This window comes from Nilaparvata lugens, chromosome 3 (assembly GCF_014356525.2).
Source record: "Nilaparvata lugens isolate BPH chromosome 3, ASM1435652v1, whole genome shotgun sequence".
In the NCBI taxonomy this organism is placed as follows: domain Eukaryota; kingdom Metazoa; phylum Arthropoda; class Insecta; order Hemiptera; family Delphacidae; genus Nilaparvata; species Nilaparvata lugens.
Window position 1 is genome coordinate 84,910,633 of NC_052506.1, and position 27,413 is coordinate 84,938,045.

Genomic DNA, 27,413 nt, shown 5'->3' on the forward strand with positions numbered 1-27,413 from the left:
TGAAGCTAAAGGTATTAAGGATCCTTATATTGTAAGGACCTTGAGTTCCGAATTTCAAGTTATTCTGTTAATTGGGAGGTGAGATATCGTGTACACAGACTCACATACACTCATACACAGACACACACACATACAGACCAATACCCAAAAACCACTTTTTTGGACTCAGGGGACTTCGAAACGTATAGAAATTTGGAAACTGGGGTACCTTAATTTTTTTCGGAAAAAATACAGATAAATTTTGACTTACCCACACGCCTCGTCAAGCAGCGTATTGAAGGTCGGATGCACGCCCATCAATGCATGCCCCGCCCGAGGCAAACGCTCGTCAGTACGTCCTTCAAGAAGTTGTTTTCTAAAATTCCACGGACAGGCAAAACTAAGCAAAACTAACCATCAAATGGTATCATATCAAATCAGTTTCTAATATTCAATTTTGTGTTACTTTAGTAATAACAGTATGTGAATTTTCATTATCTAAAGATAAGCTTTAATAATAACCAAATTGCTACATGTAAGTAAATAGATGAATCATGATGTTATTTTTTATCAGTAGGTCAATGTTGACTCAGAATTAGATAAACACGTGTAGCCTAATATTGTCAATCTAAATTTTTAAATGTTGTAGTCTACCTATAAGAAAAGTTCTATTTCTTGATAATAATACCTATGAGTCAATTATCCTTTCCATTTTGCATACTTGCACCAAATTTGATTTTTCCAAGAACAATATTGAGTTGTGGTGCCGTATCCAAACGTCCCGGTTTTCTGCCTAACTTAGTCCTGATGTTTCAAAAAAGTTCTTTTAGACGTTTAAAAGTTTCAAAATTTTGTGATGAATAATTTTATTTTTCAAACCTTTAGGAATAGTTTAGGAAAGGCATTAGATTTGTTCAAACACTACCTAAAAGACAGAACACAAATCATATCAATAGGAAGCAAGTCTGATCAGGTGCATTTGTCGGAATATGGGGTACCCCAGGGAACTGTGTTGTCTCCAATATTGTTCCTGGTGTATATGAATGATTTGCTCAAACTTAATTCTGAAAATAGAACAATTATTTCATTTGCTGATGATACCATTGTGACTTTCTCGGGTTCTACATGGGAGGAGGTGAGAGATTTGGCAATGAAAGGGTTGAAGACGGTCAAGACATGGTTGGATATCCATACACTCACATTGAACCATAAAAAAAGTTCATTCATAGCTTTTTCCCCTACTGCCGGATCACAACCAACAAATTTAAGATTGCAAATTCATGATGCATCATGCAATTTGCCTGCTGCGCTGGATCATTGTCAGTGCCCAATGATTGATAAGGTGGACCATGCTAGGTATCTGGGTGTTATAATTGATTCTCATCTTAGATGGAATTATCATATTGATGACAAATGCAAAAAATTGAAATACCTCATTTTCAGATTCTACAAAATCAATTTGATAAACGACATAGAAATAACTAAATTAATTTATATAGCGTATGTACAATCTATTCTACAGTATGGGATTCTGGCGTGGGGGGGAGCCGCGGGCTGTCATATGAACAAAATTTTTGTAATGCAGAAGCACATAATAAGGGCAGCTTTGGGTAAACCTAGACTCTATCCAAGTAGTGAGCTTTTTCGGGAATTGGGAGTACTTACTGTGAGGGAATTATATAGTAAAAATATTATCCAATATGCATACAAAAGTAATTTCAGACTAGAAATACGAGATACACCATACAACCTACGAGGCATAACGATAAACCGGCAAAGGGTAGACTTAGATGTATGCAGGAAACAATTCAAATACAGAATGAATAAAATTATGCGTTTAGTTCCAATGAGAATAGTAGAGATGAGCTGCAAAAAATATCACACTAGAGAATTTGATGATTGGTTGAAAGCAAATACTATATTGTAATCCTTAAAACAGTAACCCTATCCAACAATATTTGCTTCAAACTAAAAAGTGAGCTGCCATCTTGAAGAATAAAAAAATTTAAATAAATGAATAACTGATTTCTATAAATTGAGCTGAATTTCAATCCGGGAAAAAAAATAAATACGAGAATAAATCATCTAAACTTCAGTGTATTTGCTGTTATCATATTGATTTACATTTTCTTCAATCTAGAAAATTTTATGAATACAGGAAATATTATTTCATGATAGAAAATAAATACAGTATACAGAAACAAATAGAGTTTTAGGGTTTCTGCAGATCACCATCAGAAATAAAAATAAAATAAATGAGGGAAAATAATAAAGGGAGAGTATATCCCTACATTTTTACAATAAATTCCCCTACAAGGTCGATTATTGTTATGTAATGTCTACTGCTTCACTATTGTTATATATATATATGTTGTTTTTAATGTAGAAGTTATATCATTGTGACTCAGGTTTATGCTACAAGAAGATTATCATTGTGATATGCCATTGTTACTTCTGGTTCTGTTTTTATAATTAATATACTCAAAAAATTTACGGTATTGTATTTTTCATCATTGTAAAAAATAAGCACAACTCGCACTCCGCGCTCAGATTTTTCTTTGCGGGTGCTATTTTTCCGTAAATAATTAGTTAATTAGTTAATTAGTTACGGTAAGCTTCTATTAATCAATGTAAAAATAAACAGCAGGACTCTAAAATTGAAAGAATAGCACAATTATTTTGCATATACACAATGCAAATGCAGGAATAATTGTTTTGTAGGCTATATGAACATTTATACATCTGTGATTTGTCAAGAGCCTTCAACTGCGTGAATCATCAATAATTGGTGCAGAAGCTTCGTTTTTATAGGTTTGGGGTCACTGAAATAAGTTTGTTTAAATCCTACTTGATGTGTAGATATCAGCGAGTGCGTATGAATATGGAAACTGGTGTGCATTTTTTGAACTGGGAGAAAGCCCCTCATTGTGGAGTGCCACAGGGATCTGTTCTTGGGCCGCTTCTGTTCAATATATTTATTAATGACCTACCGAAAATCATACAGAAGAAATCTATCCTCTATGCAGATGATGTCACAATTATTTTCAGAGAGAATTGTTTCACTGCTCATCTCACATTACAAGGAATTAGGGAGAAATTAAATATTTGAAATAATGGGTTGGTTTTGAACCCTGTGAAAACAAAAATTGTTCACTTTAGGATAAGAAGTAATAATAGCGATGGTGTGCACGCTGGTGGGGGTGATGGGTTTGAAAATGTAGACTCAGCTAAGTTTCTTGGCTTGCTTGTGCAACATAATTTGGAATGGGAAGGCTACCTACAGAAATTACAGCAAAGACTCTGTCGTGCTATTTACGCCATTCGTACAGTTTTAACTACCGTATTACACATTTTAAAGACCGGGTTTTTGTTAAACCATGAATGCTTCCTTTCGATTATAAGGTATTAAGGTATGGCATAATTTTTTGGGGCTCCTCCTCCACTGGCGCATTAAACATTTTTAAAATCCAAAAAAGAGTGATTAGGAATTCAACCCACTCTGAGAGGAGAGACTCTTGCAGGCCCATATTTAGCAGACTCAACCTTTTAACCCTTCCAACTTTATATATGGTTGACATTTTAATGTACATGAAAAGAAATAGTGAGATACGGTAATTGCTGACAACCATCCCATTCACAGGTTTCCTCAGCGTAACAACAATCTTTATTTGCCCAAGCACAGACTTACCGCCTATGAGAAGGGAGCCTTATATTCAGGCATAAAAATATATAACTCTTTGAAAAACGAGTTGAAAACAGAGACTATTTTGAAAGTATTCAAAAATAAAATAAGTGATATACTATTAAAGAGTTGTCCCTATAGTGTTGAAGAGGGAATGAGGTCCTTGTCTGGTAGTTTAGACGTATAGGTTTTTAAGAAAATTAATATAGCCTATTGAAAAATGTATTAAATAAAATCAATCTTGTATGAATCATATAGGCTATGTAATTGACAGGTGGCATGTTGTGTGAGTTTAAATGAAGCTCACATATACACAACTAAGCGCCATGAATAATAATAATAATAATAATACACACTGTACATCATTCATATAGCATGCACAGATACTTTCCGTAGCTTGATGGAGTCCATGCTGGCAGCAATGGAGGATAAACACTCAGTGGCGGTAACTCTGTGCGACCAGACAAGAGTCTCCGATTGTGTCTCTCACTGTATATTGTTGGAGAGATGTGGAGTTCAAGGTCTCGAGTCGCTGAGGGATTATCTGGCTCATCGTGTAGACAGGTGGTGTCAATTGATGGTGTGGTGTCGGGCGCTCGTGATGTATTCAGTGGTGTGCCTCAGGGTACTATCCTTGGACCTCTGCTCTTCCTCATCTCCATCAACGACCTCAGGCTGGATGGAAGTGTTCTTCTATTTGCAGATGACACAACCCTAGTTGCCAGGGATGGATATAGGCTGTTGCAATACACAGATCTGTTGAAGGTTGCGAATGATTGGTTCCAGGTGAACAAACTTGCACTGAACGAGAGGAAGAATCGAATTTACTCTGAGGCGGAATCCACCATTTTTCGTGGATCGCAGTGTGAATCTGCTTGGATCTATGATGGATGCCACATGGGAGCAGCATGTTGACATGATATGCAATAGACTGTCAAGAGTCACTTATCTGATGCGCAAAGTGAGAGGTCTTGTTTCTTTGGAGTACCTAGTTACGGCATACCATGGCCTCTTCCACAGCTATATTATTTTCATTTATGTCATTGTGCTTTGGCGTCATGATGGCGGCTGCAGAAAGATCCTACTCCTACAAAAGAAGGTTCTCCGGAGGGAGTGCGACAGTCGAGGCCTGCGACCGAAGAGGACTGTTTTCCAGTCTTTTACGGTCGTAGGCCTCCACTGTCGGGCCTGTACAAAAATTAGAGAGTCGCTTGCAGCAGACGACACATCCTACTGTGATACCAGACTGTACCTGTACTAATGGGTCAATAGTGCATCTTAGAAAAATAATCATTTTGAAAATGAGGTTTACATTAAAACATGTAAAACTGAAGAGCAAGGAGATTTTTTTCTAAACTTATTATGTTGTCCTCCGTAGAACGCACTGAAACGTGAATTTCCTTCATTTCTTAAACATAGATTTGTAATCTATAATGTACTGAGAATTTGACATCCAAGTATCAAAAAGACATTTACGAGTTTGAAAATTTCGTTTTTTATGAAGAAGCAACCAAGGTATATTTACAGTTGTAAAGTTGCAATACTTATTCATAAGATGGAAGGAATGATGGGATATAATATATTATTCAATTGCTGGTAAATCCATACTAATTAAATGATAATTCTTTTGGTGCTGTCTGCCATTCTGGAGAGCCTAGCGCAGGTGACATTTGAGGCCTCTTTTTCAGGAGTCCTCTACCGTCGCTGGCCTCAAATGTCGCAGGTCTCTACCGTTGCTGGCCTGGACTGTCTCAGGACTCTTTTGTCATTTGCCTCGTTTGACATCGACCCTCTCCGGATTATCACCTCGTCTCATCGTCTGGAACTCAATCTTTAGGAGACTGAAGATCCTGACAGTCTATAGTCAGTATGTGTTCAGTTTGCTGTTATTGTTGAGAAGAGGTCAGCATACCTTTCAGCGAAGAGAGCATGTTGAACTCCAAAAACAAAGAGACGACATAATTGCACATTCTATGAGCTTACAGATAGAGTTGGAGAAAAAAAATTCCTTGTTAGAGTCTCTCCAGGCGAATATTGATGAACTTGAAACGGCCCTCCAAGATCAAGCCTTATTGAAACATGAAAATGAAAAAATAATTGAAAACAATGCGAGAATGTTGACAACAATAGAAGTTCTGGAGGCAGAAAATATCTTATTGAGAGCCGAGAATAAATCTCTGAAAATTGAGACAGAAGAATTAAGAAATTTCTATTCGCCGGGTGACACTATAATTGATTCATCTTTCGAGTGTGGTGCAATAAGAGTAGAAAACTCTTTCAATGTTTTCAGCAAATCTGGAAAATTGGCTATTTATAATAAGGAAAATGAGAATATAGATGCAAATTATAGTAAAATAAAATCATCTGCCCAAACTGACAAAACCCAAAATAAAAATAGGGTGATAAGACAGGATCAAGATGGTAGTAATGATGTGATCGAGAAAAACGGAAATAAAGTTGAGTCACATGTACAAGTGAAGAGGAAAAATTATACTAATTTTAAAAGAATACTATCATTAGAAGTAAAATATTAATTTTGGCGGATAGCCATGGAAGAAAAATAATGGATTTTATTGGTGAAAATCTTCCAAATTTTGAAACCCAGGTTTTCTTCAAAACCAAATGCTACACTGAGTCAAATTGTTGAAGGAGCTGATAGGCAAACGAAAAATTTTGGTCCAAATGATTATCTTATAGTTATGGGTGGCACATCTTCCTTTGCTGACGGATACAGAGAGTATGGAAAAAGATTCAAACCACTCAAAGTGTTTAAACGATTTAATTCTTATTCACCAAAATATACAATATATCAGAAATAAAGTTGATAGGATAAATGTATTTTTGAAAGCTGAATCTGCACATGTTGTTGTTTTTACAGAACATGGACTCACAGATGCTGAAATATCACAGTTGAAATTTGATGGCTACAACATAAATGCAAAATTTTTGTATAAAATCACACAGAAGTGGTGGAGTTTGTATTCTAGCAAAAAATACTGTTAAAGTCCGTAAACTCCCTTACCTAGATAGTTGTTCGATTGAAATGGATATGGAAATAACTGGAGTGGAAATAGGAAAAGGTAGAGAGAAGTTTGTGATTGTTGGAGTATACAGATCACCAAATGGAGAGTGGAATAATTTCTGTGATCGAATTGATACAGTTTTGCATGATCTGACAAACAAGTATGATAATATAATAATTGTTGGCGATTTCAATGTGGATCTGAATGTGAAGAGCTCTATGAGTGATACGTTTAGAGACATATTTACTGTGAATAATCTTACCATAAAAGTGAATAAGTTCACTAGAATCACTAGAAACTCACAAACAATAATCGATAATATAATCACCAACATAAATGACTGTGAAGTGGCAGTGAGAAGCTCTGAACTATCCGATCACACATTTCAGTTTTTGAAAGTGACCAGTGGTTTGTATGTAGCTGAAAAAATGAAAAGATGTATTGAAGAAATTAGAGAAATGTCTACAAGTAACCTGAACTGTCTTAATAACCATTTATCCAGAGAGAAGTGGAGAAGTATGTATAGTGAGGTTGATCCAGGCAATCAGTTTTTGGAATTTTCAAAAACGCTTGATTATTATTTCAATGTTTCCTGTCCAATAAAGAGAATTAAAATGAGCTGTACGGAAAATAAAAATAAGTGGATCACTGAGGATGTATTACAATTGAGACAGGATGTAAGATGCTTTCAAATTATTCTCGCAGAGTAGAGATGCAACAAAAGAGAGAGAGTACATGAACTTGAAAAAGCACTATACAAATGCGATAAGAAGAGCAAAAAGCAATTACGTTGTGGATACTTTGAGTGCGTCAAATAACCTGAATAAATGTGTATGGAGGATCATAAATGATGAAAAAACTGGATCAAGGCAAACAAATGGTAACAGGTACATTGGATAATGGTGAAAGGGCAGAGGGAGTTTTTCTCGATATGAGCAAAGCATTCGATTGTGTGGACCACACTATCTTGTTGAAAAAGTTGGAATATGTGGGAGTTACTGATGTGGAGCTTGAGTGGTTCAAATCCTATCTTGTGGGTAGAAGTCAGTGTGTGGAGATGACTAGAGAGGAAAATGGGCAAAAAATTAAATACAGATCAAATAATCTTAGAATAAAAACAGGTGTACCACAGGGTTCGATCCTCGGACCATTATTATTCATTTTATATGTTAACGATTTACCACAAATACAAGTGGTAAGGTTTTGATGTATGCTGACGACACATCCTACATTTGTAGTGCAAAGGATGCAGAAAAATTAGAATTAGATACTTTTGTCATTGTACATGCCATAGCCCAATTCCTCAGCCAACATAACCTCAAAGTGAACGAAACTAAAACGCAGTTCTTGCAGTTCAAACATAGAAATAATTATAGAGATCTTGAAGAGATAAACGTTCAAATAAATGGAGTGAATGTTGAACAACCTCTGTCTGTGAAATTTCTAGGTGTCTTGCTGGACCAGAACTTGTCTTGGGATAACTATATTGATCATTTGTGCTGTAAAATATCATCTGGAGTGTTTGCACTCAGGCAGATTTCAAGATTAAGTACTGGGAACACTATCTTAACATGTACAGTATATCATGCCCTCATAATGTCACATATTCGGTATGCAATATTGGTTTGGGGGGGCTCCAGTCTCAAAAATTTAGATAGAATTTTTAGAATGCAAAAGAGAGCTGTGAGAGCGATTAAAGGTCTTAAGCCATTAGAGTCCTGCAGAGAGTATTTTAAAGATCTAGGACTACTAACTGTGCCTGCACTGTACATTTTCGAAGTGATCATGTATATAAGAGATAAAAAATTTATAAGAAACTGTGACATACATAATTATGACACTAGAAATAAGAGTAAATTTTCTGCACAATACCACAGGACAGCTCAGTATGAAAATAAGCCTTCTTATATGGGTATGAAATTTATGAGTAAACTGCCGTCAGCTTTGAGAGAAAATGAGAATAAGGATATTTTCAAAAAGCTATTGAGAAAATATTTAGCAAACGGGGTTTACTACAGTATTCAAGAATTTATGGATGGAGAATGAGGCTTTTGGGAGGATTAAATTGCAATGTACATTGTGGAATGTGATGTATATAATATATGTTTATATTTATTCCTTTATTTTTTTGACAAATAGTCTTCGACGATTTCCTATACTCTTTAAAGAGTCTCCAGGGAGAAAATTTAATCAAATCAAATGTTCTCAGCCACAGCACAAAGATGAGAAATGATATCAATTTACCTCAAGCCAGACTGTCTCGATCGCATAATAGCTTCCCTGTTTGAGTACTCAAGATTTTCAATATGATGTACATCCAATATCCAATGTCATAATCAAGTCTAGGTTTTCCTGGATAGATCATGTCAAGTAATTGAAAACATTATTCACAAACCGTAGGCCAGGAAAGCTCTCACTAAAGAAATCCTCCAACTAGTAGAAGCTCCTTCCAATGAGCCACCACGACAATGAGTTCCTGAATACATTTACTGGGCGCGCCCTAACTGAGTCTGGCAATCAGTTGAACATTCGCACGGCCAACACTGGAAAACTATCCTTCACTCTTGACAGGCGACAGCGCGGCACATCCAAGTTGACCCTCCCTCGAGGTCCATGTGAATGCACACTTCCTCTCTTCTGGTGAATGTGTAGATGTTTTCCCTGACATGCAGGAGCGATGACAGTAAAAGTAAATTCGTATGGCTTTTGTTGGTGGGGAGTCCCTTGCGGGAAGGTCTCACCGCCTGAATATATAATTTAAGCCGTCAATGGGCCTTACGACTGTCATACTTCAGCCGGGACCGACAGTTTAACGTGCCCATCCGATAACACGGGAGTGATCTGATAAAAAACTTTTGGTATTGAGAGGGTTTGAACCCGGGATCTCTATGCTGCTACGCAGGCACTCTATCCACTAGACCACGGATCACTCCAGCGATGACAGTATGTAGAGGCCATATGGATTCCCAAACGCTGGAATATGGGCTGGCAGTGTACATCATACTCACTACATGTGAGTGTCTTCTTCTGGGTAGGAGTATGATCCTCACATGCGCCGAGTGCCCCCATATCAAGATGCCGTACTGAATGTGGCTGGCAAACACCGCATGGTACAACATCAGCAGGCGTTCAACACTGAGCAGCCCCTCATTTTCCGGAGCAGATAGACAACTCTAGAACTAGAAAGCTTTTTGATGCCTGTGTATTTCCGCAATTTTAAATGAATGGTAGTGTTGCACTTGCAGGAAAATACCGAATGTATGGCTCTTAGTTTCCTCACCAATAAATATGAATTAAAATTTAAAATTAACTTAAAGTAAGCTTCAATTAATTTTCATGAATCACTGTTTCCTCTTTGTTACAGTTGTCGAATGCCACTGTCGGACACGGATACACCACCAAGACAAGAAATGGATGACCCTCTGAGTGATATGGAGGATGAGTTTGAGGAACTCTATGAAGAAGACTTAGAAATGGTGGATGATGGCAACAACGGTGCGATAGAAGATAATGACGAAGGAATGGGTAGTGACGGAGATTCCTCTGAATTCATTCCTGAAAGAGACGATGCAGCCGTTGTATTTTCCAATCACACAGGTATGCCGAATGCATTGAATATTTATTCATAAAAATCCATACATATTGAATGAAAAAGACTAAGAAATTGTCAAAAAACCACTGATTTATTGATAATTAGAAAGACCGGTTCCGGTTATTACACCATTGTCAATCTCTGATAAACTCCGATTGTAACAGAGATTGACAATGGTGTAATAACCGAAACCGGTCTTTCTAATTATCAATAAATCAGTGGTTTTTTGACAATTTCTTAGTCTTTTTCATTCAATATGAATAATTACCACAATATCAACTTCTCAACTACACAAAAAGTGAAAAAAAAAGAAAATCCATACAGGTATGGGAACAACAGGCATTATAGCCCAAAACTGTTCCCGATTAATATCACAAAGCTCTTCATAAGTAACATGAGGAAAAAAAAGATTAATGAAAAATTGAAAATTATTACAAATAAGAAATAAGAAATAAAATGATAGGAAATATTAAAAATAATGAAGAATATGAGTACAAATAAGTAATTATTCTCTATATATAAGTGTAAATAAAAGTCATTTATCTATCTATCTATCTATAAAAATAAATGTCTGTTTGTGTATTAGTTTGTTTGTTCCCTATAGACTCAAAAACTACTTGACAGAAGGGCAGGAAACTTTGGGAATATGTTGTGTGAATATTGGGGATGGTTTCTGACAAGAAATTTTAATTGGGGGGCCAATAATAATTATATATTAATTCATTTTACAGACCTATGTTTTCGAAATTGTCGGCCGAGCGGCTAACATAGAACGGGAAGATGATCATGATTCAAGATCATGTTGTGATAATATGATTTAGCATGAAAATGAAAAAAATGAAAATGAACTTTATTCTGCCTTTGAGTAATACAACATTTAAATACAGTAATCAATAAGCATATGATCTTACCAGCTGTAAACACGTCACTCTGTGATAAAATTGTTTACTGGTATTAAAACGGTAGTTTTAAGCACATAGGAAGTCAGTCCATATTGAGATGTAAATAAAAATATTGATTGTCAGATAAATTGCATGATTCACCAAATAAAGTCAAGTGTGACATGAGATACATTGACTTTTTGGCGGTACGAAGTCCGCCGGGTAATCTAGTTAGATATAAATAAAAGTTTATTGATCCAAAGTTTGCAATATAATTTCAAGGTTGCAATAATTATAATTATTATATATCCTCTCATATCCAAATATATTCAATGTCGTGATCAATACCAGGTCTTCCTGGATGTATCGTGTCAAATAATTTCAATATAATGAATATATTTTGCTCATGGCAGAATTTAACTTTGCATATTCATTGGCAATAAAATAATGTTCCTCTATAGTGAGGTTCACGTTATAATGGCAGTGTTTGATTAGCAATGGTATTGCTTGCTATCTTTGTCTATCATTCAACAATGCGGATAGCGTTATCTCTTTTTCGCTTTGCTCTGTTGCCAGATCGTCTTTTAGCAAAATAGAATTAATGATTAATTAACAAAATATTTAATCTTATGAAAATATATTATGAAATTATTGAAAATTATAATTTCTTGCTTAATAAAATATAGCCTAATTGATTATTTTAAACGAGAATCAACAGAGATTAATATTACATCAATAAACCTGTATCAGCTACCGTCCATAGAAGGCATTGACAAGACAGAGATTCGGCAACGTTGTCTCCTATATTTCTCCACTGCCATTATAACGTGGACCTCACTATAGTACGTCTGCTCAATGTTATGAAATTAATCTATGAATTTCTTCAATGAAATCTTTCCTTAATTTTTGATGGTAGGCCTATTTTAAATTTGCTCTTTTCTAAAATATGTTGTTTCTGAATTCGTTTGTTTATACTACGAATAAAACAATTTGAGACTCGGCCAAATTTCCGTGTTGCCAAATTGTGCGAAATTTCAATTGTTTCATGCAAGCCCATATGACAGGATATATACAAATTGACAACTCTGCATCGACTGCTTTGTCGACTTACTTCCGGTGTCTTCCTCAACTTACTTACTTCCGGTGTCTTCCTCGACTTACTTACTTCCGGTGTCTTCTCACGGTCCTGGGATCAGGGAATGTCAAAACTACTGGTTGACTACTCCAACCAGCTAATATAGATCTGTAATCCTTTCAAATCGTAATGTTCAGAATATGTTATCTTGATCTTTCTTTCTTTCTGCCTCACTCACCCAATTCATATTTATAAACAAGTAGGATATAACAAGCATTATTATAATAAGAGTTGGTTGTTTGTAAAAGTTGAATCTACTTACAGTTCAGGCTACAATATTTTTTTAACCTTACCTTTTATTGAGATTAATTATAATGACCGGTTGAATGAATTCTCTAGTGCCACAGCCTTGGTCTGCTGGCGAGGACCGAAGAAGTATAATTTCTCAATTATCAAGTAGTAGCTTTTTGTGTGCATGTGATTTAGACATACATTGTCGATAATAAAATGGATTCTGGTATTGTCATAGAGTAAAGATACTGTTAGAAGATAGCATAGAGAAACAATAGCATAAGTAGATATCCCATGGTATAGGGCGTTTATGTCGCAACTTTTACTGTTATCTCAAGCTGATAGTCCACGTAGTTTTTTCCCGTGAAGCTTTATGACGCTGGTAGTCTCTCATATTGTGCCTTTCATACACTCTCGCCCGGTCAAAACAGTAAAAATCGACAATAATAGACAGTAATCGGCTTGAGATAACAGTAAAAGTTGCGACATAAACGCCCTATACCATGGGATATCTACTTACGCTATTGTTTCTCTATGAAGATAGTTTAAGAATACTTGTATCAGATGTCTCTGGTAGCCTATTGTGTAGAGGGAAGGATCCAATTTATGATAATAATTTTCAGAAAGCTCAATTTGAAACACTAATTTCAAATAGATTTAATAGATTTTTTAATAGATTCAGTTTGACGGCTTATTTGTCGTATGAAACATATACCATTGTTTCAATTTATCGTTGTTGAATATATTCAGAAAATTATCCATTCTTAATTTATTCAGATAGGAAAGAATGTGGTTCCTACTAAAAAAAGAGGGAACCCAAGGTTGAGCTACGTGCTTTACCCAAATGGTGGTACTATAGTTTTCAAATGTGAAACAATAGGAGGAACTTCGAATTCCAAAAAAGTGTAAATCAAATCAAAACTTATTTCCCAAAAATTTTAGTACAAATAGACATAAGTTTTAATTGGTACAACTTGGTTAATTAACTTTTTCATTTTATCAAAATTTAGGAGTTGAATAGTTCTGGGCCAAGCGTGTGGTTCAATCCCAATCATATTCATAATAATGGTTTGTAATTGCATTCACAAATGAATAACAAATATTAAAATAAAATTATATAGAAATCGAAGTATTAATTCTAACCTGAAATGATTCAATCTTCTTGGTCTTAAGGAAATTAGCAAATTGTCTTGACAAAAGTCGCTCGCTATTATTCAAAAATAACTTTATTTTCGCAGAACCGGTCTTTTGTGGCAATTTCAACAAGGCAGCTACCCTCGCTGTGACTGGTTCGCAAGATGACAAGGCATTCATCTGGGACACCTCTAACGGAAATGTGATTTCCGAATTGAAAAATCATAAGGTTAGTAACTGTGGTTAACATTATGATTAAACAAGAATATTTGCCAAGATAATTGGAAATTAATTCCTAGACATTTGACATTATGATAAGCAATGAATTTCTGTTGAAATAAGAGAAATTAATTCTTAGACATTCGACCATTGACATTATTTTCGTGCATCAACCGAAATTAGGCATTGAAATCTGTCTAGCTTCTTGAATAGACTGGTCATTAAGTAGTTGATATTCAATGGCCCATATGAATAAAACCAGAGCAAATGCTCATGAGCAAAAGCATTGAGCATAAGGTTTTCCTCATGAGCAAAAGGTACAAGCATAAGGATTTGCTCATTTTTATATGAATAAGCTTTACCATATATACTCTTACCTTATGCTCCTGTACTCTGGAGCAAATGCTCACGTATTTTAAAGATTTTTCATCAGCTGATTCGCTTTTGTAGCCTTAATTTGTATTTATAGCTCACGGAAGCGCTAAATATGCAAACATGGGGCACCGCTTGTGTTTGCGTTGTCTGCTCTGTTTTCTATTTTATGAATACAGTTCTAGGTAAGTTGAGTTTAGAATTTTGAAATAATAGCGTGAAAAAATGTCATCTTTATAATAATCTTCAGCATATTCTTATAATATCAATAGCCTTCTTATAATCGTCTACACTCTCATATTCTTAAATGCCTATTTCCTATTTTGTGATGGCTATCTTTATAACAGGTAGCTTTTGTATTTATTCTTTTTTAGGAATAATGGTGATATATCATGGTTGAATCTAAAAAGAGTTTTATAGTTCTACACTATTGGTTGTGATAGTATCTGGTATAGTTTCCTCTTCCTCATACGAATTAGTTGAGCCATTTCACTATGAGCAAAAGGTGATAAGCTGCTCTAGGCTAGACTCACCTTTTTTGAAGCATTTGCTTCAAAAGTTGAGCAAATGCTCCAGTTTATTCATACAATTTTGAGCAAAAGCTTTTACTTTTGAGCAAATGCTCAAACTATTTTTTTGATGAGCATGAGCAAATGGTTTTGCTCACGTTTATTCATAGAAAATGAAGCAAATGCTCCATATTTTAGAAGTATGAGCAAATGCTCAACTTTATTCATATGGCCCAATGTCCTATTAATTTATATTTTTGAATAGATGTTATTTACTGGTAATTTCGTGAACAAAAATCGTTCCTCGATGGTGTAACTAAACTGTAGACCTAAAATCTTGACCATTCATATTTCAGCGTTCCTCTCATTATCCAAACAAAAGCCTTATGATAGATACATCATCCTCAGTAAAGAAACATCTCAATGGCTTAAGGCCCACTGCAAAGTAGACCCACGCTAATCCACGAAAAGCAACCCACGCCGTTGGATGTTTTGTAAACCATTGCTAGGCTTCTCCAGACATTCTGTTTAATATATGCAATGAATAATCCACTTATCAGCTGATTTATTATGATTAATCTATAGCAATGGTTTACAAAACATCCCACGACGTGGGTTGCTTTTCGTGGATTAGCGTGGGTCTACTTTGCGGCGGGACTAATGCCCATTCATTATGGACATTATTTGTGTAAAGACAACTAAACATTCAAACGTGTTGCAGTTTATATTTCTTTGTATTTTCAAATTATTGACATTTTTCCCAGGATTCCGTCGTTGCAGCAGAATTTAATTATGATGATACGCTACTAGCAACTGCCGATTTGGGTGGAACAATACAAGTGTGGAATGTGACTTCATCAGAATTGATATGGAGTGAAAAAATTGAAGAGTTCCGGGTAAGCTACGATTTATTTATCTTAATATATAAGTTATATTTATGTTGGTATCAGCTATCAAAATAGAATTACTGAAGATTGGTTTATAGTTTTTTTTTTTTAGAAAAATTCGCAATATTTGGAAAAGTAGCTCAACCAACTAGCAAAGTGGGCTGATATTTCTTTATAAACAATAAAATTTGTATGAAAGTACACTATTATTAAATATGGACTGTTGAAGCCGAAGACCGTTGTATAATGTAGCCAGTTAGTGGACGTTTTCACAAACACTGATTTCTCGCCAGTACATGTCGGTCGATTTCCGGCCGACATCGGTAAAGCCTTTCTCACTAACCGACACGATTTCTGTTTATCATTATTAATCATGATATTTATTATTAGGCTTTTTATCATTATTTGAGAGTAAAAATGTCACAGTGTCCTTCATAACCATTCTTCTCGTTTTATGAAACGTGTAACTTGCTACTGGAACACAAATAGTACTGTTCTACCCAGCCTCAAACTGACAAATTCATATTCAAAACTCTCCATGACAAAAAAGACACGGTGAATCAACGACGCGATATCTATCCCGATAACTGGCTGACTCCTTTAGTGAGTGTGAAAACTGTTACATTGACACCAATTTATTTCGACCGGCCCGGAATCAGGACAATATTATGTCATTCAAAATAAATTTTAAATTGTCACTTTTTCTCTTTAGCTTCAATTTAGTTTTAGTTTTGACGTATTCATGTACATTTTCATGTGTGTTTTGAAAATAAATTAATGATTGCTTGATTATGTCGCCGAGAAAACAGAGAATGTGAAAACGACTATCATAGTCTGGAAATATTGATTGAGTCATGTGAATTTCAAAAAATTGAATAATTTAACAGTAGCCCGTCTACTTATATATCAACTTGAATTATTTTATTAATGTACTAGCCGTCAGGCTCGCTTCGCTCGCCATATCCGTCTAGCTAGGGGGATCCGCCCCCTGGACCCCGACTGGTTCGTCCAAAAATGAGATCAGCGGGCTCGCTTCGCTCGCCAGAATTTCAGAAGGACGCTGGTAAAAACACCTGTTACTATATCGGCATATCTTTGGCGAACAAAATTCTTCCACCTCAGCTACACCTGTGTACTGAATTTTTTAAAATATATTTCCATCAATTATTGAAAAAGGTGAGAAAAGCTGAGAAAAACGCTGATTTTGGGCGTATCTTTGATGAAATATTACAGTCACATCATCACAAAATTATTAGACCCTAGCTAAACCTCTGTACCAAATTTGAACATTTTCTGTCTTTTACTTGATGTAAACTGAAAAAAACGCTAATTTTGGGCGTATCTTTGGCGTTATTCCAAATTCCTTCTAACACAACATTATTACACCCTAGCTTAGCTTCTGTACTAAATCTGAACAATTTCTGTTCATTTTTTCTCGATAAAGCTGGGAAAACGCTGGAAAAACGCAGATTTTGGGCGTATATTTGGAATTTTTCCCAATGTGTTCTTAGTGCGCCTCTAAAGGGCCAACTGAACATACCTAACAAATTTGAGCGTTTTTGGTCCGGTAGATTTTTAGTTTTTCGAGTGAGTGCCATTTCGCTTTTATATACATAGATGAATGCTTGGCTCTTGAGCTTTAACACGATTTCTTCTAATTTCTTTCTCAATAAACTAGGAATTGTTAGGTAATTTCGTTTGTTTTATAAAAACGTGATAATCTATATGCTAATATAATAAAAAAGGAAAGAGTAGGCTTATACACGTACGGGACAGGAAATTTACGAATGACGACGGATCATCACGTCTGAACTACTGGCCTGATTAACTTGAAAATTTGCATTAAAATTCTTAATTTACCGACGATGGTCATAGACTTATTTACATTGCTATTAATCAATTCTAATTCAATAATTGATACAAATTTATCCAATTTTTGATTCATAGTACAGGCATTGAAAAAACCCAACCTTACAGACTTATCTGTAAAAAATGATTCCGTGGTGTCATGGTTAGCACGCGCGACTCATCAATGAAAGATTGCTGGTTCGAGACTGATTAAACTCATTTTTTTCTGTTCTAATGAAGATCATCCACGTAATTTTAACAAATTAATAAAACGTTATTTTATTCTTCTATGTTTTCTGGACATGAGGAGATTTAATTCTTTAACACAAAACTTTCCCAAGTGCAAAGCACGGGTTACCTGCTAGAAATAATAATATTATGGTTCCCCTGTAAGAGGTTATCATAGTTTTGTTACGTTACTTATAAATAATTATTCAGGCTTAATACTATTTTGTTGGTGTACAAGTTTTAAAAATGAAATAGCCTATTTTTTCTTTTTCCTCGTAGAAACGCTTCCCAATATTTCATCTACTTGCAATTATATATATTTACTAGCAGGTAACCCGTGCTCCGCAAGGGTCTATTTTAAAATTTGACAAACTGAAAACTTGACCGAGTGGAATCTTGAAGGGTTTGAAGTAGGCCTAGAACCATCCTCGGTTAATTAAGAATCTAGACTATATGCAAAAATTCAAGTTAATTTCAGTTCAGTTTAGACGTGATGATGCGTCAATAGTTATTTGTGCAACTAGTGCGCAAAGTGACAGTTTGCTGCACCGAAAGAAACGTTTACGCCCGAGCCGTAGGCGAGGGCGGAATGGTTTGTTGAGTGCAGCAGAGGAACTTTGCGCACGTATTTCACATTAAGTTTTTCCTACAGTTAGCATTGAATATTAAAAGTGGGTAATTATGGGTAAAATTGCCTGAATAATGTATGTGTGTTTGAATGGCGGGTCGGCTGTGTGGTGTGTGCTGTGGTGGCACTGTGCTGTCGTTGTCCTCGTTATAATATCTAATACTAATAATTAGCGCGTTGTGCTTGGTTGCACCTCTGCTCACTATAGCAGCCCAGTCACTGTTACCAACTTCATTTTGATTTTGCTGCACTGTTGCTCCATATAACCTACTAAGTATTTTGCGTTGCCATGTTGCAAATCTGGAGTGCAGAAAAATTTTTCCCGCACTAGAGCGGAAAAGTGATTCTTTGCGTTCTGTAATCAGTGCAGCAATGGCCACTTTTCAACGTAACTGTAGGAAAACATAATTTTCCTATCCTGTACGTGTATAAGCCAGCTCTTTCCTTTATTATAGTATAGATAAGCTCTTCAACTTGGTACTAACATAATGAAGTTACAGAACTCAAATCTTGTTTAGAAACCTTCTTCAACTCAATGCCAACCTGATAAAATTAGGCTGTTTATTAATTTAGTGCCAATTTTAACCATCTGTTTCTAAGAGGTAGTCTCTAGATTATAGTTCTATTTTGAATGAATGAATTTATTTGCAAAAAACAAAATACAAAAAAGCTTTACAAAAATTAAATATAAGTATATGCACTTAAACTAAGATACATACATAAAAATTAAGGAAATGTTAATTTATTTGATTAGAAATAATAATGAAATGATATCCTTCTTCATGATATTATGAATAATAGTTATTTAATGAAGATTTAATTTATGCTCACATGCATGAGTCAAATTCAAATTCAAATTCAAAATGTTTTTATTGCCGTGAACAAATAGATGTATTGACAAAGTCATCAGGTAAACATATACATTATACATACATTTCACGTAGGTACTCAAAACAGAGAAATACTATCACAGCCAACAGTCCCGCGTACTTAGTATCTTCACAGTTATATACAGTCATATTTCTAATTGCTAATAAAATGTTTATTTGGCAATAACAATATTATAATGGAGGTCAAATATTAACATGAAATATCAGCTGCCAACATCTCCTCAATCGAATAAAAAGCCCTATTTTTGAATAGTTTGGAAATTGCGTACCTGAACGATCTAGAGTTTTTATCACGGATACTTTCAGGCAGTTTATGAAATAATTTTATACCGATATAAACATACATATTTTGTGTTTTGGAAAGTCGTACCCGTCCGGTATTTATTTGTTTACGCTCTCTTGTAAAGTGCTGATGTACATCGCATCTTAGATCGAATTGCCTCAGATTATCTTTGACAAATGTCAGAGCTTGCAGCATAAATATACAGGGCAGAGTCAATATGCCGTTTCTTTTAAAGAATGGCCTGCATGAATCCATTCTACCAAGATTAAAAATGGTTCGCAGAGCTCTTTTCTGACACAAAAATACGTCACTGGCACCACTTGAATTGCCCCACAATAGGGTGCCATACTGTAAATGAGAGTGGAAAAGAGCAAAATATGCCATCAACGTTAAACCAGCACTAGTATACAATTTCAACCTCTTCAATAAAAATATTACTCTGGATAGGCGACTGCAAAGAGCTTCAGTGTGGGTACTCCAAGTGAGTTTGGAATCAAGGTTAATCCCTAGTAGTTTTACTGATCTTTTTTCACAATTTCTACTCAAACCAAACAATATAGATTCTGTTTTGCTCTCGTTCACCATAAGCTTATTTGCAGAGAACCAAATATTGGCTCTGTTGGTCATAAATGTTGTGATAATTTTATTTATTTCAGAAGACTTATTTGAACACAGAAGTGTCGTGTCGTCTGCATAGAGAACAGTTTTATAAGGGATGTATGAGGGTAGATCATTCATATATACTATAAACAGGAAAGGACCCAGTACAGAGCCCTGAGGGACTCCTCCTGAGACCTTCTTACAATCAGATTTCTGCTCACCCATTTTCACATACTGGAATCTATCAGAGAGATATGACTTGAAAAGTGACAACTCATTACCATTCAATCCATAGTAGTGCAGTTTTTCTATAAGTTGCTTGTGTGGGACAATATCAAAGGCTTTGCTAAGGTCCAAAAGCAGAGCACTAACCTCTTCACCATTTTCAAAGCCATCAATAATAAAAGACACAACGCTTTCAACTGCTTTAGTAGTGTTCAAATTACGTCTGAAAGCAAACTGCGCCGACTGAAACAATCTATTCTGCTCAAAATATTTCTCAATTTGAATTTTTATTGCGCTTTCCATTATCTTGGATATGACAGGTACCAGAGAAATTGGCCTATAATTATTAATGTTGTTCTTATCTCCTTTTTTATATACTGGTACTGTCACAGTGACTTTCAAGCAGTCCGGATACACCCCTACTCCAAGAGCCCAATTTATAAGGAATGTTAAAGGTTCTATGATGGCATCTATAATTTTCCTCAAAACAAAATTGGATAATCCAAAAACATCCTCTGCCCTGGAATTATTAAGTCTTGAAACAATCGTACAAATAACGTCTGGTTCAACCACACACCACACAAACGGCTGTTGATTTGTCTGAGGCTTCAACCCAGATGCAGATAGAATATCAATAGAACCAATATTGTTGCAACTATCACTCTTTACCGAAATCGTATTAGAAATTCCTGCGAAAAAATCATTAAACTCTCTAGCAGATAAAAGTGGTTCAGATTGTGACTTATTTTTTGGCAGTCGCCCTGTTTCATCATTTATAACCCTCCAGGATGCTTTGCACATATTATTAGATTTCATTATAAAATCATCATTTGCCTTTCTCTTAGCCAAATCTATTTGATCTCTATAGAGCTGTTTCAATCTTCTATGATTTTCTAATAGTTCAGGATTGGTCTTGCATTTCATATGGCTAAAATCTAATAGAGTTCTAATATTATTCAACTGAGGAGTGTACCAGTTCCTTGCACTGCTATTTTTTTGACAATTTTTATTGAGGCTGATTTTTCTAGTTTTAAGAGGACAACATCTTTTGAAATTATTAGACAGAACCTGCATAAAATTATTGAATGCTAAATTTACATTATCTGTACAGATTGTTGCAAACCAATCAACTTCATTCAAACAACGTTTTAACTTGTATATACTGGTATCATTCAACACTCTATACTTATAGCTAGTTTTCGCACTTCCATCATCTACTTCTCCAGTGCTGAAGGGAGTCAGGCTAGAAATCGTCAACACTATCCCTAAGTGGTCAGATAGATGCGGTTGATTTGTAGCACAAGTATACGTTGTAGGGTGAAGGTTTGAGATGTAGTTATCTAGACATGAATCTAATCTTGTGGGAAGTGAGTTGATACAAAAACAGTCATAAGACTTCAATGTGTTGAGAAAAGCTAATGTTTGTGAGCCCTTACCTCTAGGATCAATGTTAATGTCACCGGCAATTACAATCTTATATTTGCAGTATTTAGGAGTAACATCAATAAAATCTAAGAGTTGAGACAGCTTATTTGTGAAGACCTCAATTGATGTATCAGGGGACCGATAAACAGAAACTACTATCAATTTGATTGTATGTAAGGCTATCATAACTGCCTCAAATTGTTTGGGCTCACAGAAGGAGTCAATATTTAGTACAGTGAGAGGATACTTGAAAGACTCTCTAACATAAATAGCTGAACCCCCATAGGGAGTAGACCTACAAAAACTAGCTGCCACGGTAAAATCAGCAGGCTTATACAAATCTATCTCATCATGTGTGCACCAATGTTCATTAACACAAAGTATATCACATGAAGTGTTATGATAAAAAACCTCTAAAGAGTTGAGTTTATTTTTTATAGATTGTATGTTAATGTGTGAAATCACCAGTGTTTGATTAGACTGTCCATCCTCCACCTTCGCCGCCGAAACCTGAGTGTTGCCCGCTCCTAAGTATGGGGAGATTCCACTGTTTGAAACTCGTTTCCCGGAAGCAATGCAGGAGAGATTGGTTGGGACTGCGGCCCAACTCCGACATCTTGTCTCAAAATCCCGCGGTCCAACAGCAACGCTGGAGAATCAGGAGACTTATACTCTGGCACAGTCACAGGAGAGAGCAAATCTCCAAGCAGGTCCACTGGTGAGCCGCATAGAGAGGAATCATCTGTTTTGTCCTTAGAACCCTCATTTACCGTCCGAGATGAAGAGAAGTCATCAGTTAGAGAAATGAGCATTTCAACACACTCAGACGCTATGTCATCGTCCTCGATTGCTCTGCAAATCTTCTCTGCTAGCCACCTCTTGCCCCAATTATTGAAGTGCATACCATGACGCGTGTGAAAGTTTCTATCAGCATTGCCTGCCTCCACAAGTACAACATTTTTATGCTCTCTGACAATAGATCTCATAGATTCATTTGTTTTTATTACTTCTTTATTAACGCATGACCAACTCACTAGATCATAACGATTAGGTATGTCAATCAGAATTATTTTATTGTTATTGAAATATTGCACTGTATCCTTAATACCCATCATAGCTTTTGCTGCCTCATTTTTTGCGACATCATTGGTGCCACAAAATATTACTAAAACATCATCATTTTTAATTTCTCTCACAATATTATCTCTATTCAGAACTGATTCAGTACCAGCACCAGGTTTAACAAAGCCTACGCATTCATATGGAGTTTTCAATTTATTATTTATATGCCACGATAAGTTCCTTCCATGGCTATCTGCACATAGTAGAATTTTCTTATTTTTAATTGGTCTGAGCCTTGGCTGAGGGCAGTTTTGTTTGATAAGTGTCTGTTTCCTTTGTTTTCCCTTTGTCAGTTTAGTATTTACTGTATTCCGCTCATCAATCCTATCTGTCTCTTCACTTTCCATGTCTTCACCACCAGGTTGCAGTGGTTCATAATAGTTTTCCTTGTAAAAATTCAGGCTACTAGGCAGACTTTTCCTAGCTTTATTTCTTTTTTTAGTTGATACTAACTGAAAGTCTGAACCGTTTTGCTTCAGTTGAACTATTTCTTCTTCTCTCTCCAAAACCAAGTTTTTAAAATTTTTGATCTCCTGCCTAGCCTGTTCTAAATCATCTCTCAAAACGTCTATTATTGCTCTTTGATTTTCGACCTCCTGTGTTAGGAGTTTATTTATCTCAATATTCAAATGTTCTTCATTATGTTCCCCATGCAAGCTACATGCTTCTATGTTTGATCTAGGATCTTGCACTTTATCTGGATTTTGGCAACTAACGCATGACCATGTCAAGTCACCATTTCTTATAAGTTCATATTTCTCATTTGTAAGATCTGTACATTCTTTAAAGTGATGCCACTTCGCACAATTCCCATACATAGTACAGCTTTATTAGATTTATTAACATTTTTACCACATTTTCCACATGGGAATTTACCTACTCTACTCTTGGACATGTTGAATATTTTAATACTGTAAGACCTTCATGAATTGAATGTTGTTTATTAATCAATTGTGAAAGTGAATGTAGAGGAATAAGAACAGGGGACAAAAAAAATGCCAGGAGAGCTGTCAAGGCAGGAAAATTGGAAGCTCCTGAATATGAGAAGGATCAGGTGCTAGGAAGAGTATTTAAAAATGGGAAAACGATGATGGAATCATTATCGTATGAAAATAGAAGTAGGTCAGTGTGCCGTGATAGACTATACACAGCAGATAAGATTTTGAGAGGGTTGAAGAAAAATCGGCCTATGCGCAACAAGTTGTTTGTCACTTGTAAACAACTACGGTATCTCACCGGTGTCCTTATCTTCTTTAGTGTGATAAAAGCCTACACAGCTGACACGAAGCAGGCGACAGTTCAGTGGTAGTGACCGGCCGGTGAATTCAAGTTCGCAACGCCGAAAACATAAACACACTTTTATCCTATAATCATGTTCAACCAAGTTGCCAAAAATGGCCCAGTAACACAATTAAATAAGTCGCAAATTCCGTGAAAATTTACAAAGCTCACAGCAGTGTCTAGGTGAGTACAGTAGAAATGACTGTTACTGAATCACATTTCACTAAAATTCCACCACATAAAAGCAGAAAACCTTTATAATTTTATAAAAATTAACAGAGCAATACTAAGCACAACCAGAACCGTTCAGGCAGTCCTGCCAACTTTTACAGTAGTACAGTAGGTGAGGCAAAAACATCGTCAGAAGGAAGATTCTTTGTGCACCAGTGTGAGTCGTAAAATTTAAAATCATAGTAATATATAAACTTGAATTTAGCGTATGAAGTGTTCAATACATGTAATTTATAATATGAAATTGATTATTATATAAAAGTCAACCATATCGTATTTTATATATTAACCTAATATGGTATGTATTCATGTCTCATGAATGAAATTTGAACATTAATTCTGAAAAATCTAGAAGGAAACTTGAAGTTTGGGCTTCGAAGTGTATGAGATTGATATTTTTAGAATCTATGTGCAAAATTTGGAGATCTAAATCATTCCCGTTTTTCCGGTATGCAATCCACAAGTTGACTGGTTTTGATGCGAACAAACGAACAAACACAACCCTACTCTCTCTTATTGTATAGATAGGCACCTGCTGCAAAATCTTTTAAGGTTTAGCCGGACCAATTTTGTAAAGTATTTTATTGAAGAAAAAGATTGATTGATATCTTATGAATTATACCAGTTTTATTAATAACTATTATTAATTTGTTGCTAGTGGATGAAGTGGCACTCGGCTTCATCAGTGCTGCTCTGCGCGACTCCTCACGAAGGCACGTACTTCTGGAAGTTGCCTGAGGGCATTTGCAAAGTGCTGCCGCATCACGACCCGGCGGTCGCAAACGACTGCGGCCTGTTAATGCCAGACGGCCTGCGTGCGGCCCAGGGCTACAGTGACGGCACCCTGAAAGTATTCGACCTGAAAGCATGCGCGGCCATTGCTAGCTTTACGGCCGACAGTGCTGCCAACTGTCTCACGGCTCACCCCGATAACAACCTGGTTGCTGTTGGATATGCCAATGGTCAGGTATGCCAATTGCCTTCTTTCTACATTCAAATTGTATAGGGTACAGTCCCTATGTGGTGTACGAATTATCGATTTGTTCGTTCTGTATACAGTAAATTGTTCCAGTTCCAATCGTAAATTATTCCATCACGTGACTAGTGCAAAATGCTCTCATGGAACGCCATTTCAAAATCGTTGGTTTAAGCTTTTGGCGCGCACTTATAAAGTTGATTTACACCAAAATGTGTCGTTCACTAGCTGCGTGAATGAAGAAAGGCTGTTTTAAAACTTACCGTCTAGAAAAGTGTGCATTTCTTTTATTCCATTACTCTCAAATTTTCTATAGCGAAAAATTCATTTAACGAATGGTTATCAAACATAATTTTGTTGGTTATGTATTCTATGGCTATGCTATGGTAAACAAGCGCATGCGCAGCCGCAGAGAAGCAAGCAGACTACAAAATTCAGTCGACCAATGAGAGCGCGGATAGTTGGAACTGTAACAATTTACCACGCTTCGACTGTGGAGCAGGAACTTGGAACTGGAACTGGTTTCTGGTACAGAATCTGTCAAAATTCTTCCCATGGGACTCGGAACTTTTTACCTGGTAAATTGTGAATCGGACAATTTACCACATTCTATGTACACAGAACGGGCCCAATATTGGGATTATCGATACATCAAAATACATCGAATTTGGCAGTTGACAATGGCATATTTAGATGTTATATTTATTTTTAATTCTGCTTGTATTCTCATTTCATATTTTAAATTTCACCTGGTGATAAGTTGGGGTTATTTGAATGGAAAGCCTAGCCATAGAGAAAAGACAGCTAAGACGATATCCCATGGTATAGGTCGATAATGTTCCAAATTTCAAGCCGATTATGGTTGACTACTATATATTATTACTTTTTTTGAGAGTGTTAGAACGGCACAGTATGAGAGACTACCAGCATTACATAGCTTCACGAAAAATAACTACTATAGTGAGGTCTACGTTATAATGGCAGTGTTTGATTTGCAATGGTATTGCTATCCTTGTCTATCATTCTACAAAGCGGATAGCGCTATATCTTTCTCGCTTTGCTCTGTTGCCAGATCATCTTTTAACAATGTAGAATTAATAATTACTTAACAAAATATTGAATGTTATTTATGAAAATATTCTTCTTCTTCTTTGGCTGTGCCTTATCCCATTTAAATGGGGTCGGCATTCCTCTCTCTTTGTCTGCCTCTCCACAAAGCCCTATCCAATGCTTCCTCTCTCCTCCAACCACTCTCTCGCAAGTCAGCCGCTATTCTATCTCCCCACCTCATCCTAGGTCTACCTCGTCCTCTCACACCATCCAAAACCAAATCCTGCACTCTTCGTCCAACATAATCCTCCTCCCGTCGCTGCACATGCCCAAACCACCTCATCCTTGTCTCCTGCATTTTCTTTCGCAGTGGTTCAACTTTTACAGTGCGTCTGATCAATTCATTGATAAAATATTGATTTCTTGCTTAATAAAATATCATTGATTATTTTATATGATTATTTATTACAACTAATATTACATCAATAAACCTATATAAGCCACCGTCAAGAAGACATTGACAAGACAGTGAGGATCGGCAACGTTGTACTCCTATCTTTCTCCACTGCCATTATTGACCGAGCGAAGTGAGGTCTAAGATTCAAGTCGACGGTTTGGCATTTCTCTTAATGTTTAAATGTTTATATGTTGCGCATTTACGCGGTAATAGATTTTCATGAAATTTGACAGGTATGTTCTTTTTCAAATTGCGCGTCGACGTATATACAAGGTTTTTGGAAATTTTGCATCTCAAGGATAATATAAAAGGAAAAAGGAGCCTCTTTCATACGCCAATATTAGAGTAAAAATCAGACTATAGAATTACAGTTACCATTGAATATGAAAAGTGGGTAATTATGGGTAAAATTCCCTGAAATCCATCAAATGTTTTTCTGTGTAATTTTATTATTAATAAAAACCTTAGTTTATTTAAAATTGAATAATAATTGAATTATAATGATTAGTAATTCAATTGAAAATT

At 35.8% G+C, this 27,413-nt stretch overlaps 1 protein-coding gene across 3 annotated transcripts in view; it reads left to right on the forward strand.

The window, feature by feature from the left end:
• Positions 1 to 225: 225 nt before the first annotated feature.
• Positions 226 to 27,413, forward strand: part of LOC111044072 (angio-associated migratory cell protein) — a 33,833-nt gene continuing 6,645 nt past the window's right edge. Inside the window, exons 1-5 of one of the 3 annotated variants that reach the window (XM_039424888.1) lie at positions 226 to 458; positions 10,049 to 10,281; positions 13,762 to 13,886; positions 15,522 to 15,653; positions 25,064 to 25,372. In XM_039424888.1, coding sequence (XP_039280822.1) covers positions 10,056 to 10,281; positions 13,762 to 13,886; positions 15,522 to 15,653; positions 25,064 to 25,372 — 792 coding nt within the window. In that variant the 5' untranslated portion in view covers positions 226 to 458; positions 10,049 to 10,055. Of the gene's footprint in view, positions 515 to 10,048; positions 10,282 to 13,761; positions 13,887 to 15,521; positions 15,654 to 25,063; positions 25,373 to 27,413 lie in introns of all 3 variants that reach the window. The other 2 variants (XM_022329135.2, XM_039424889.1) reach the window with 2 other exon arrangements.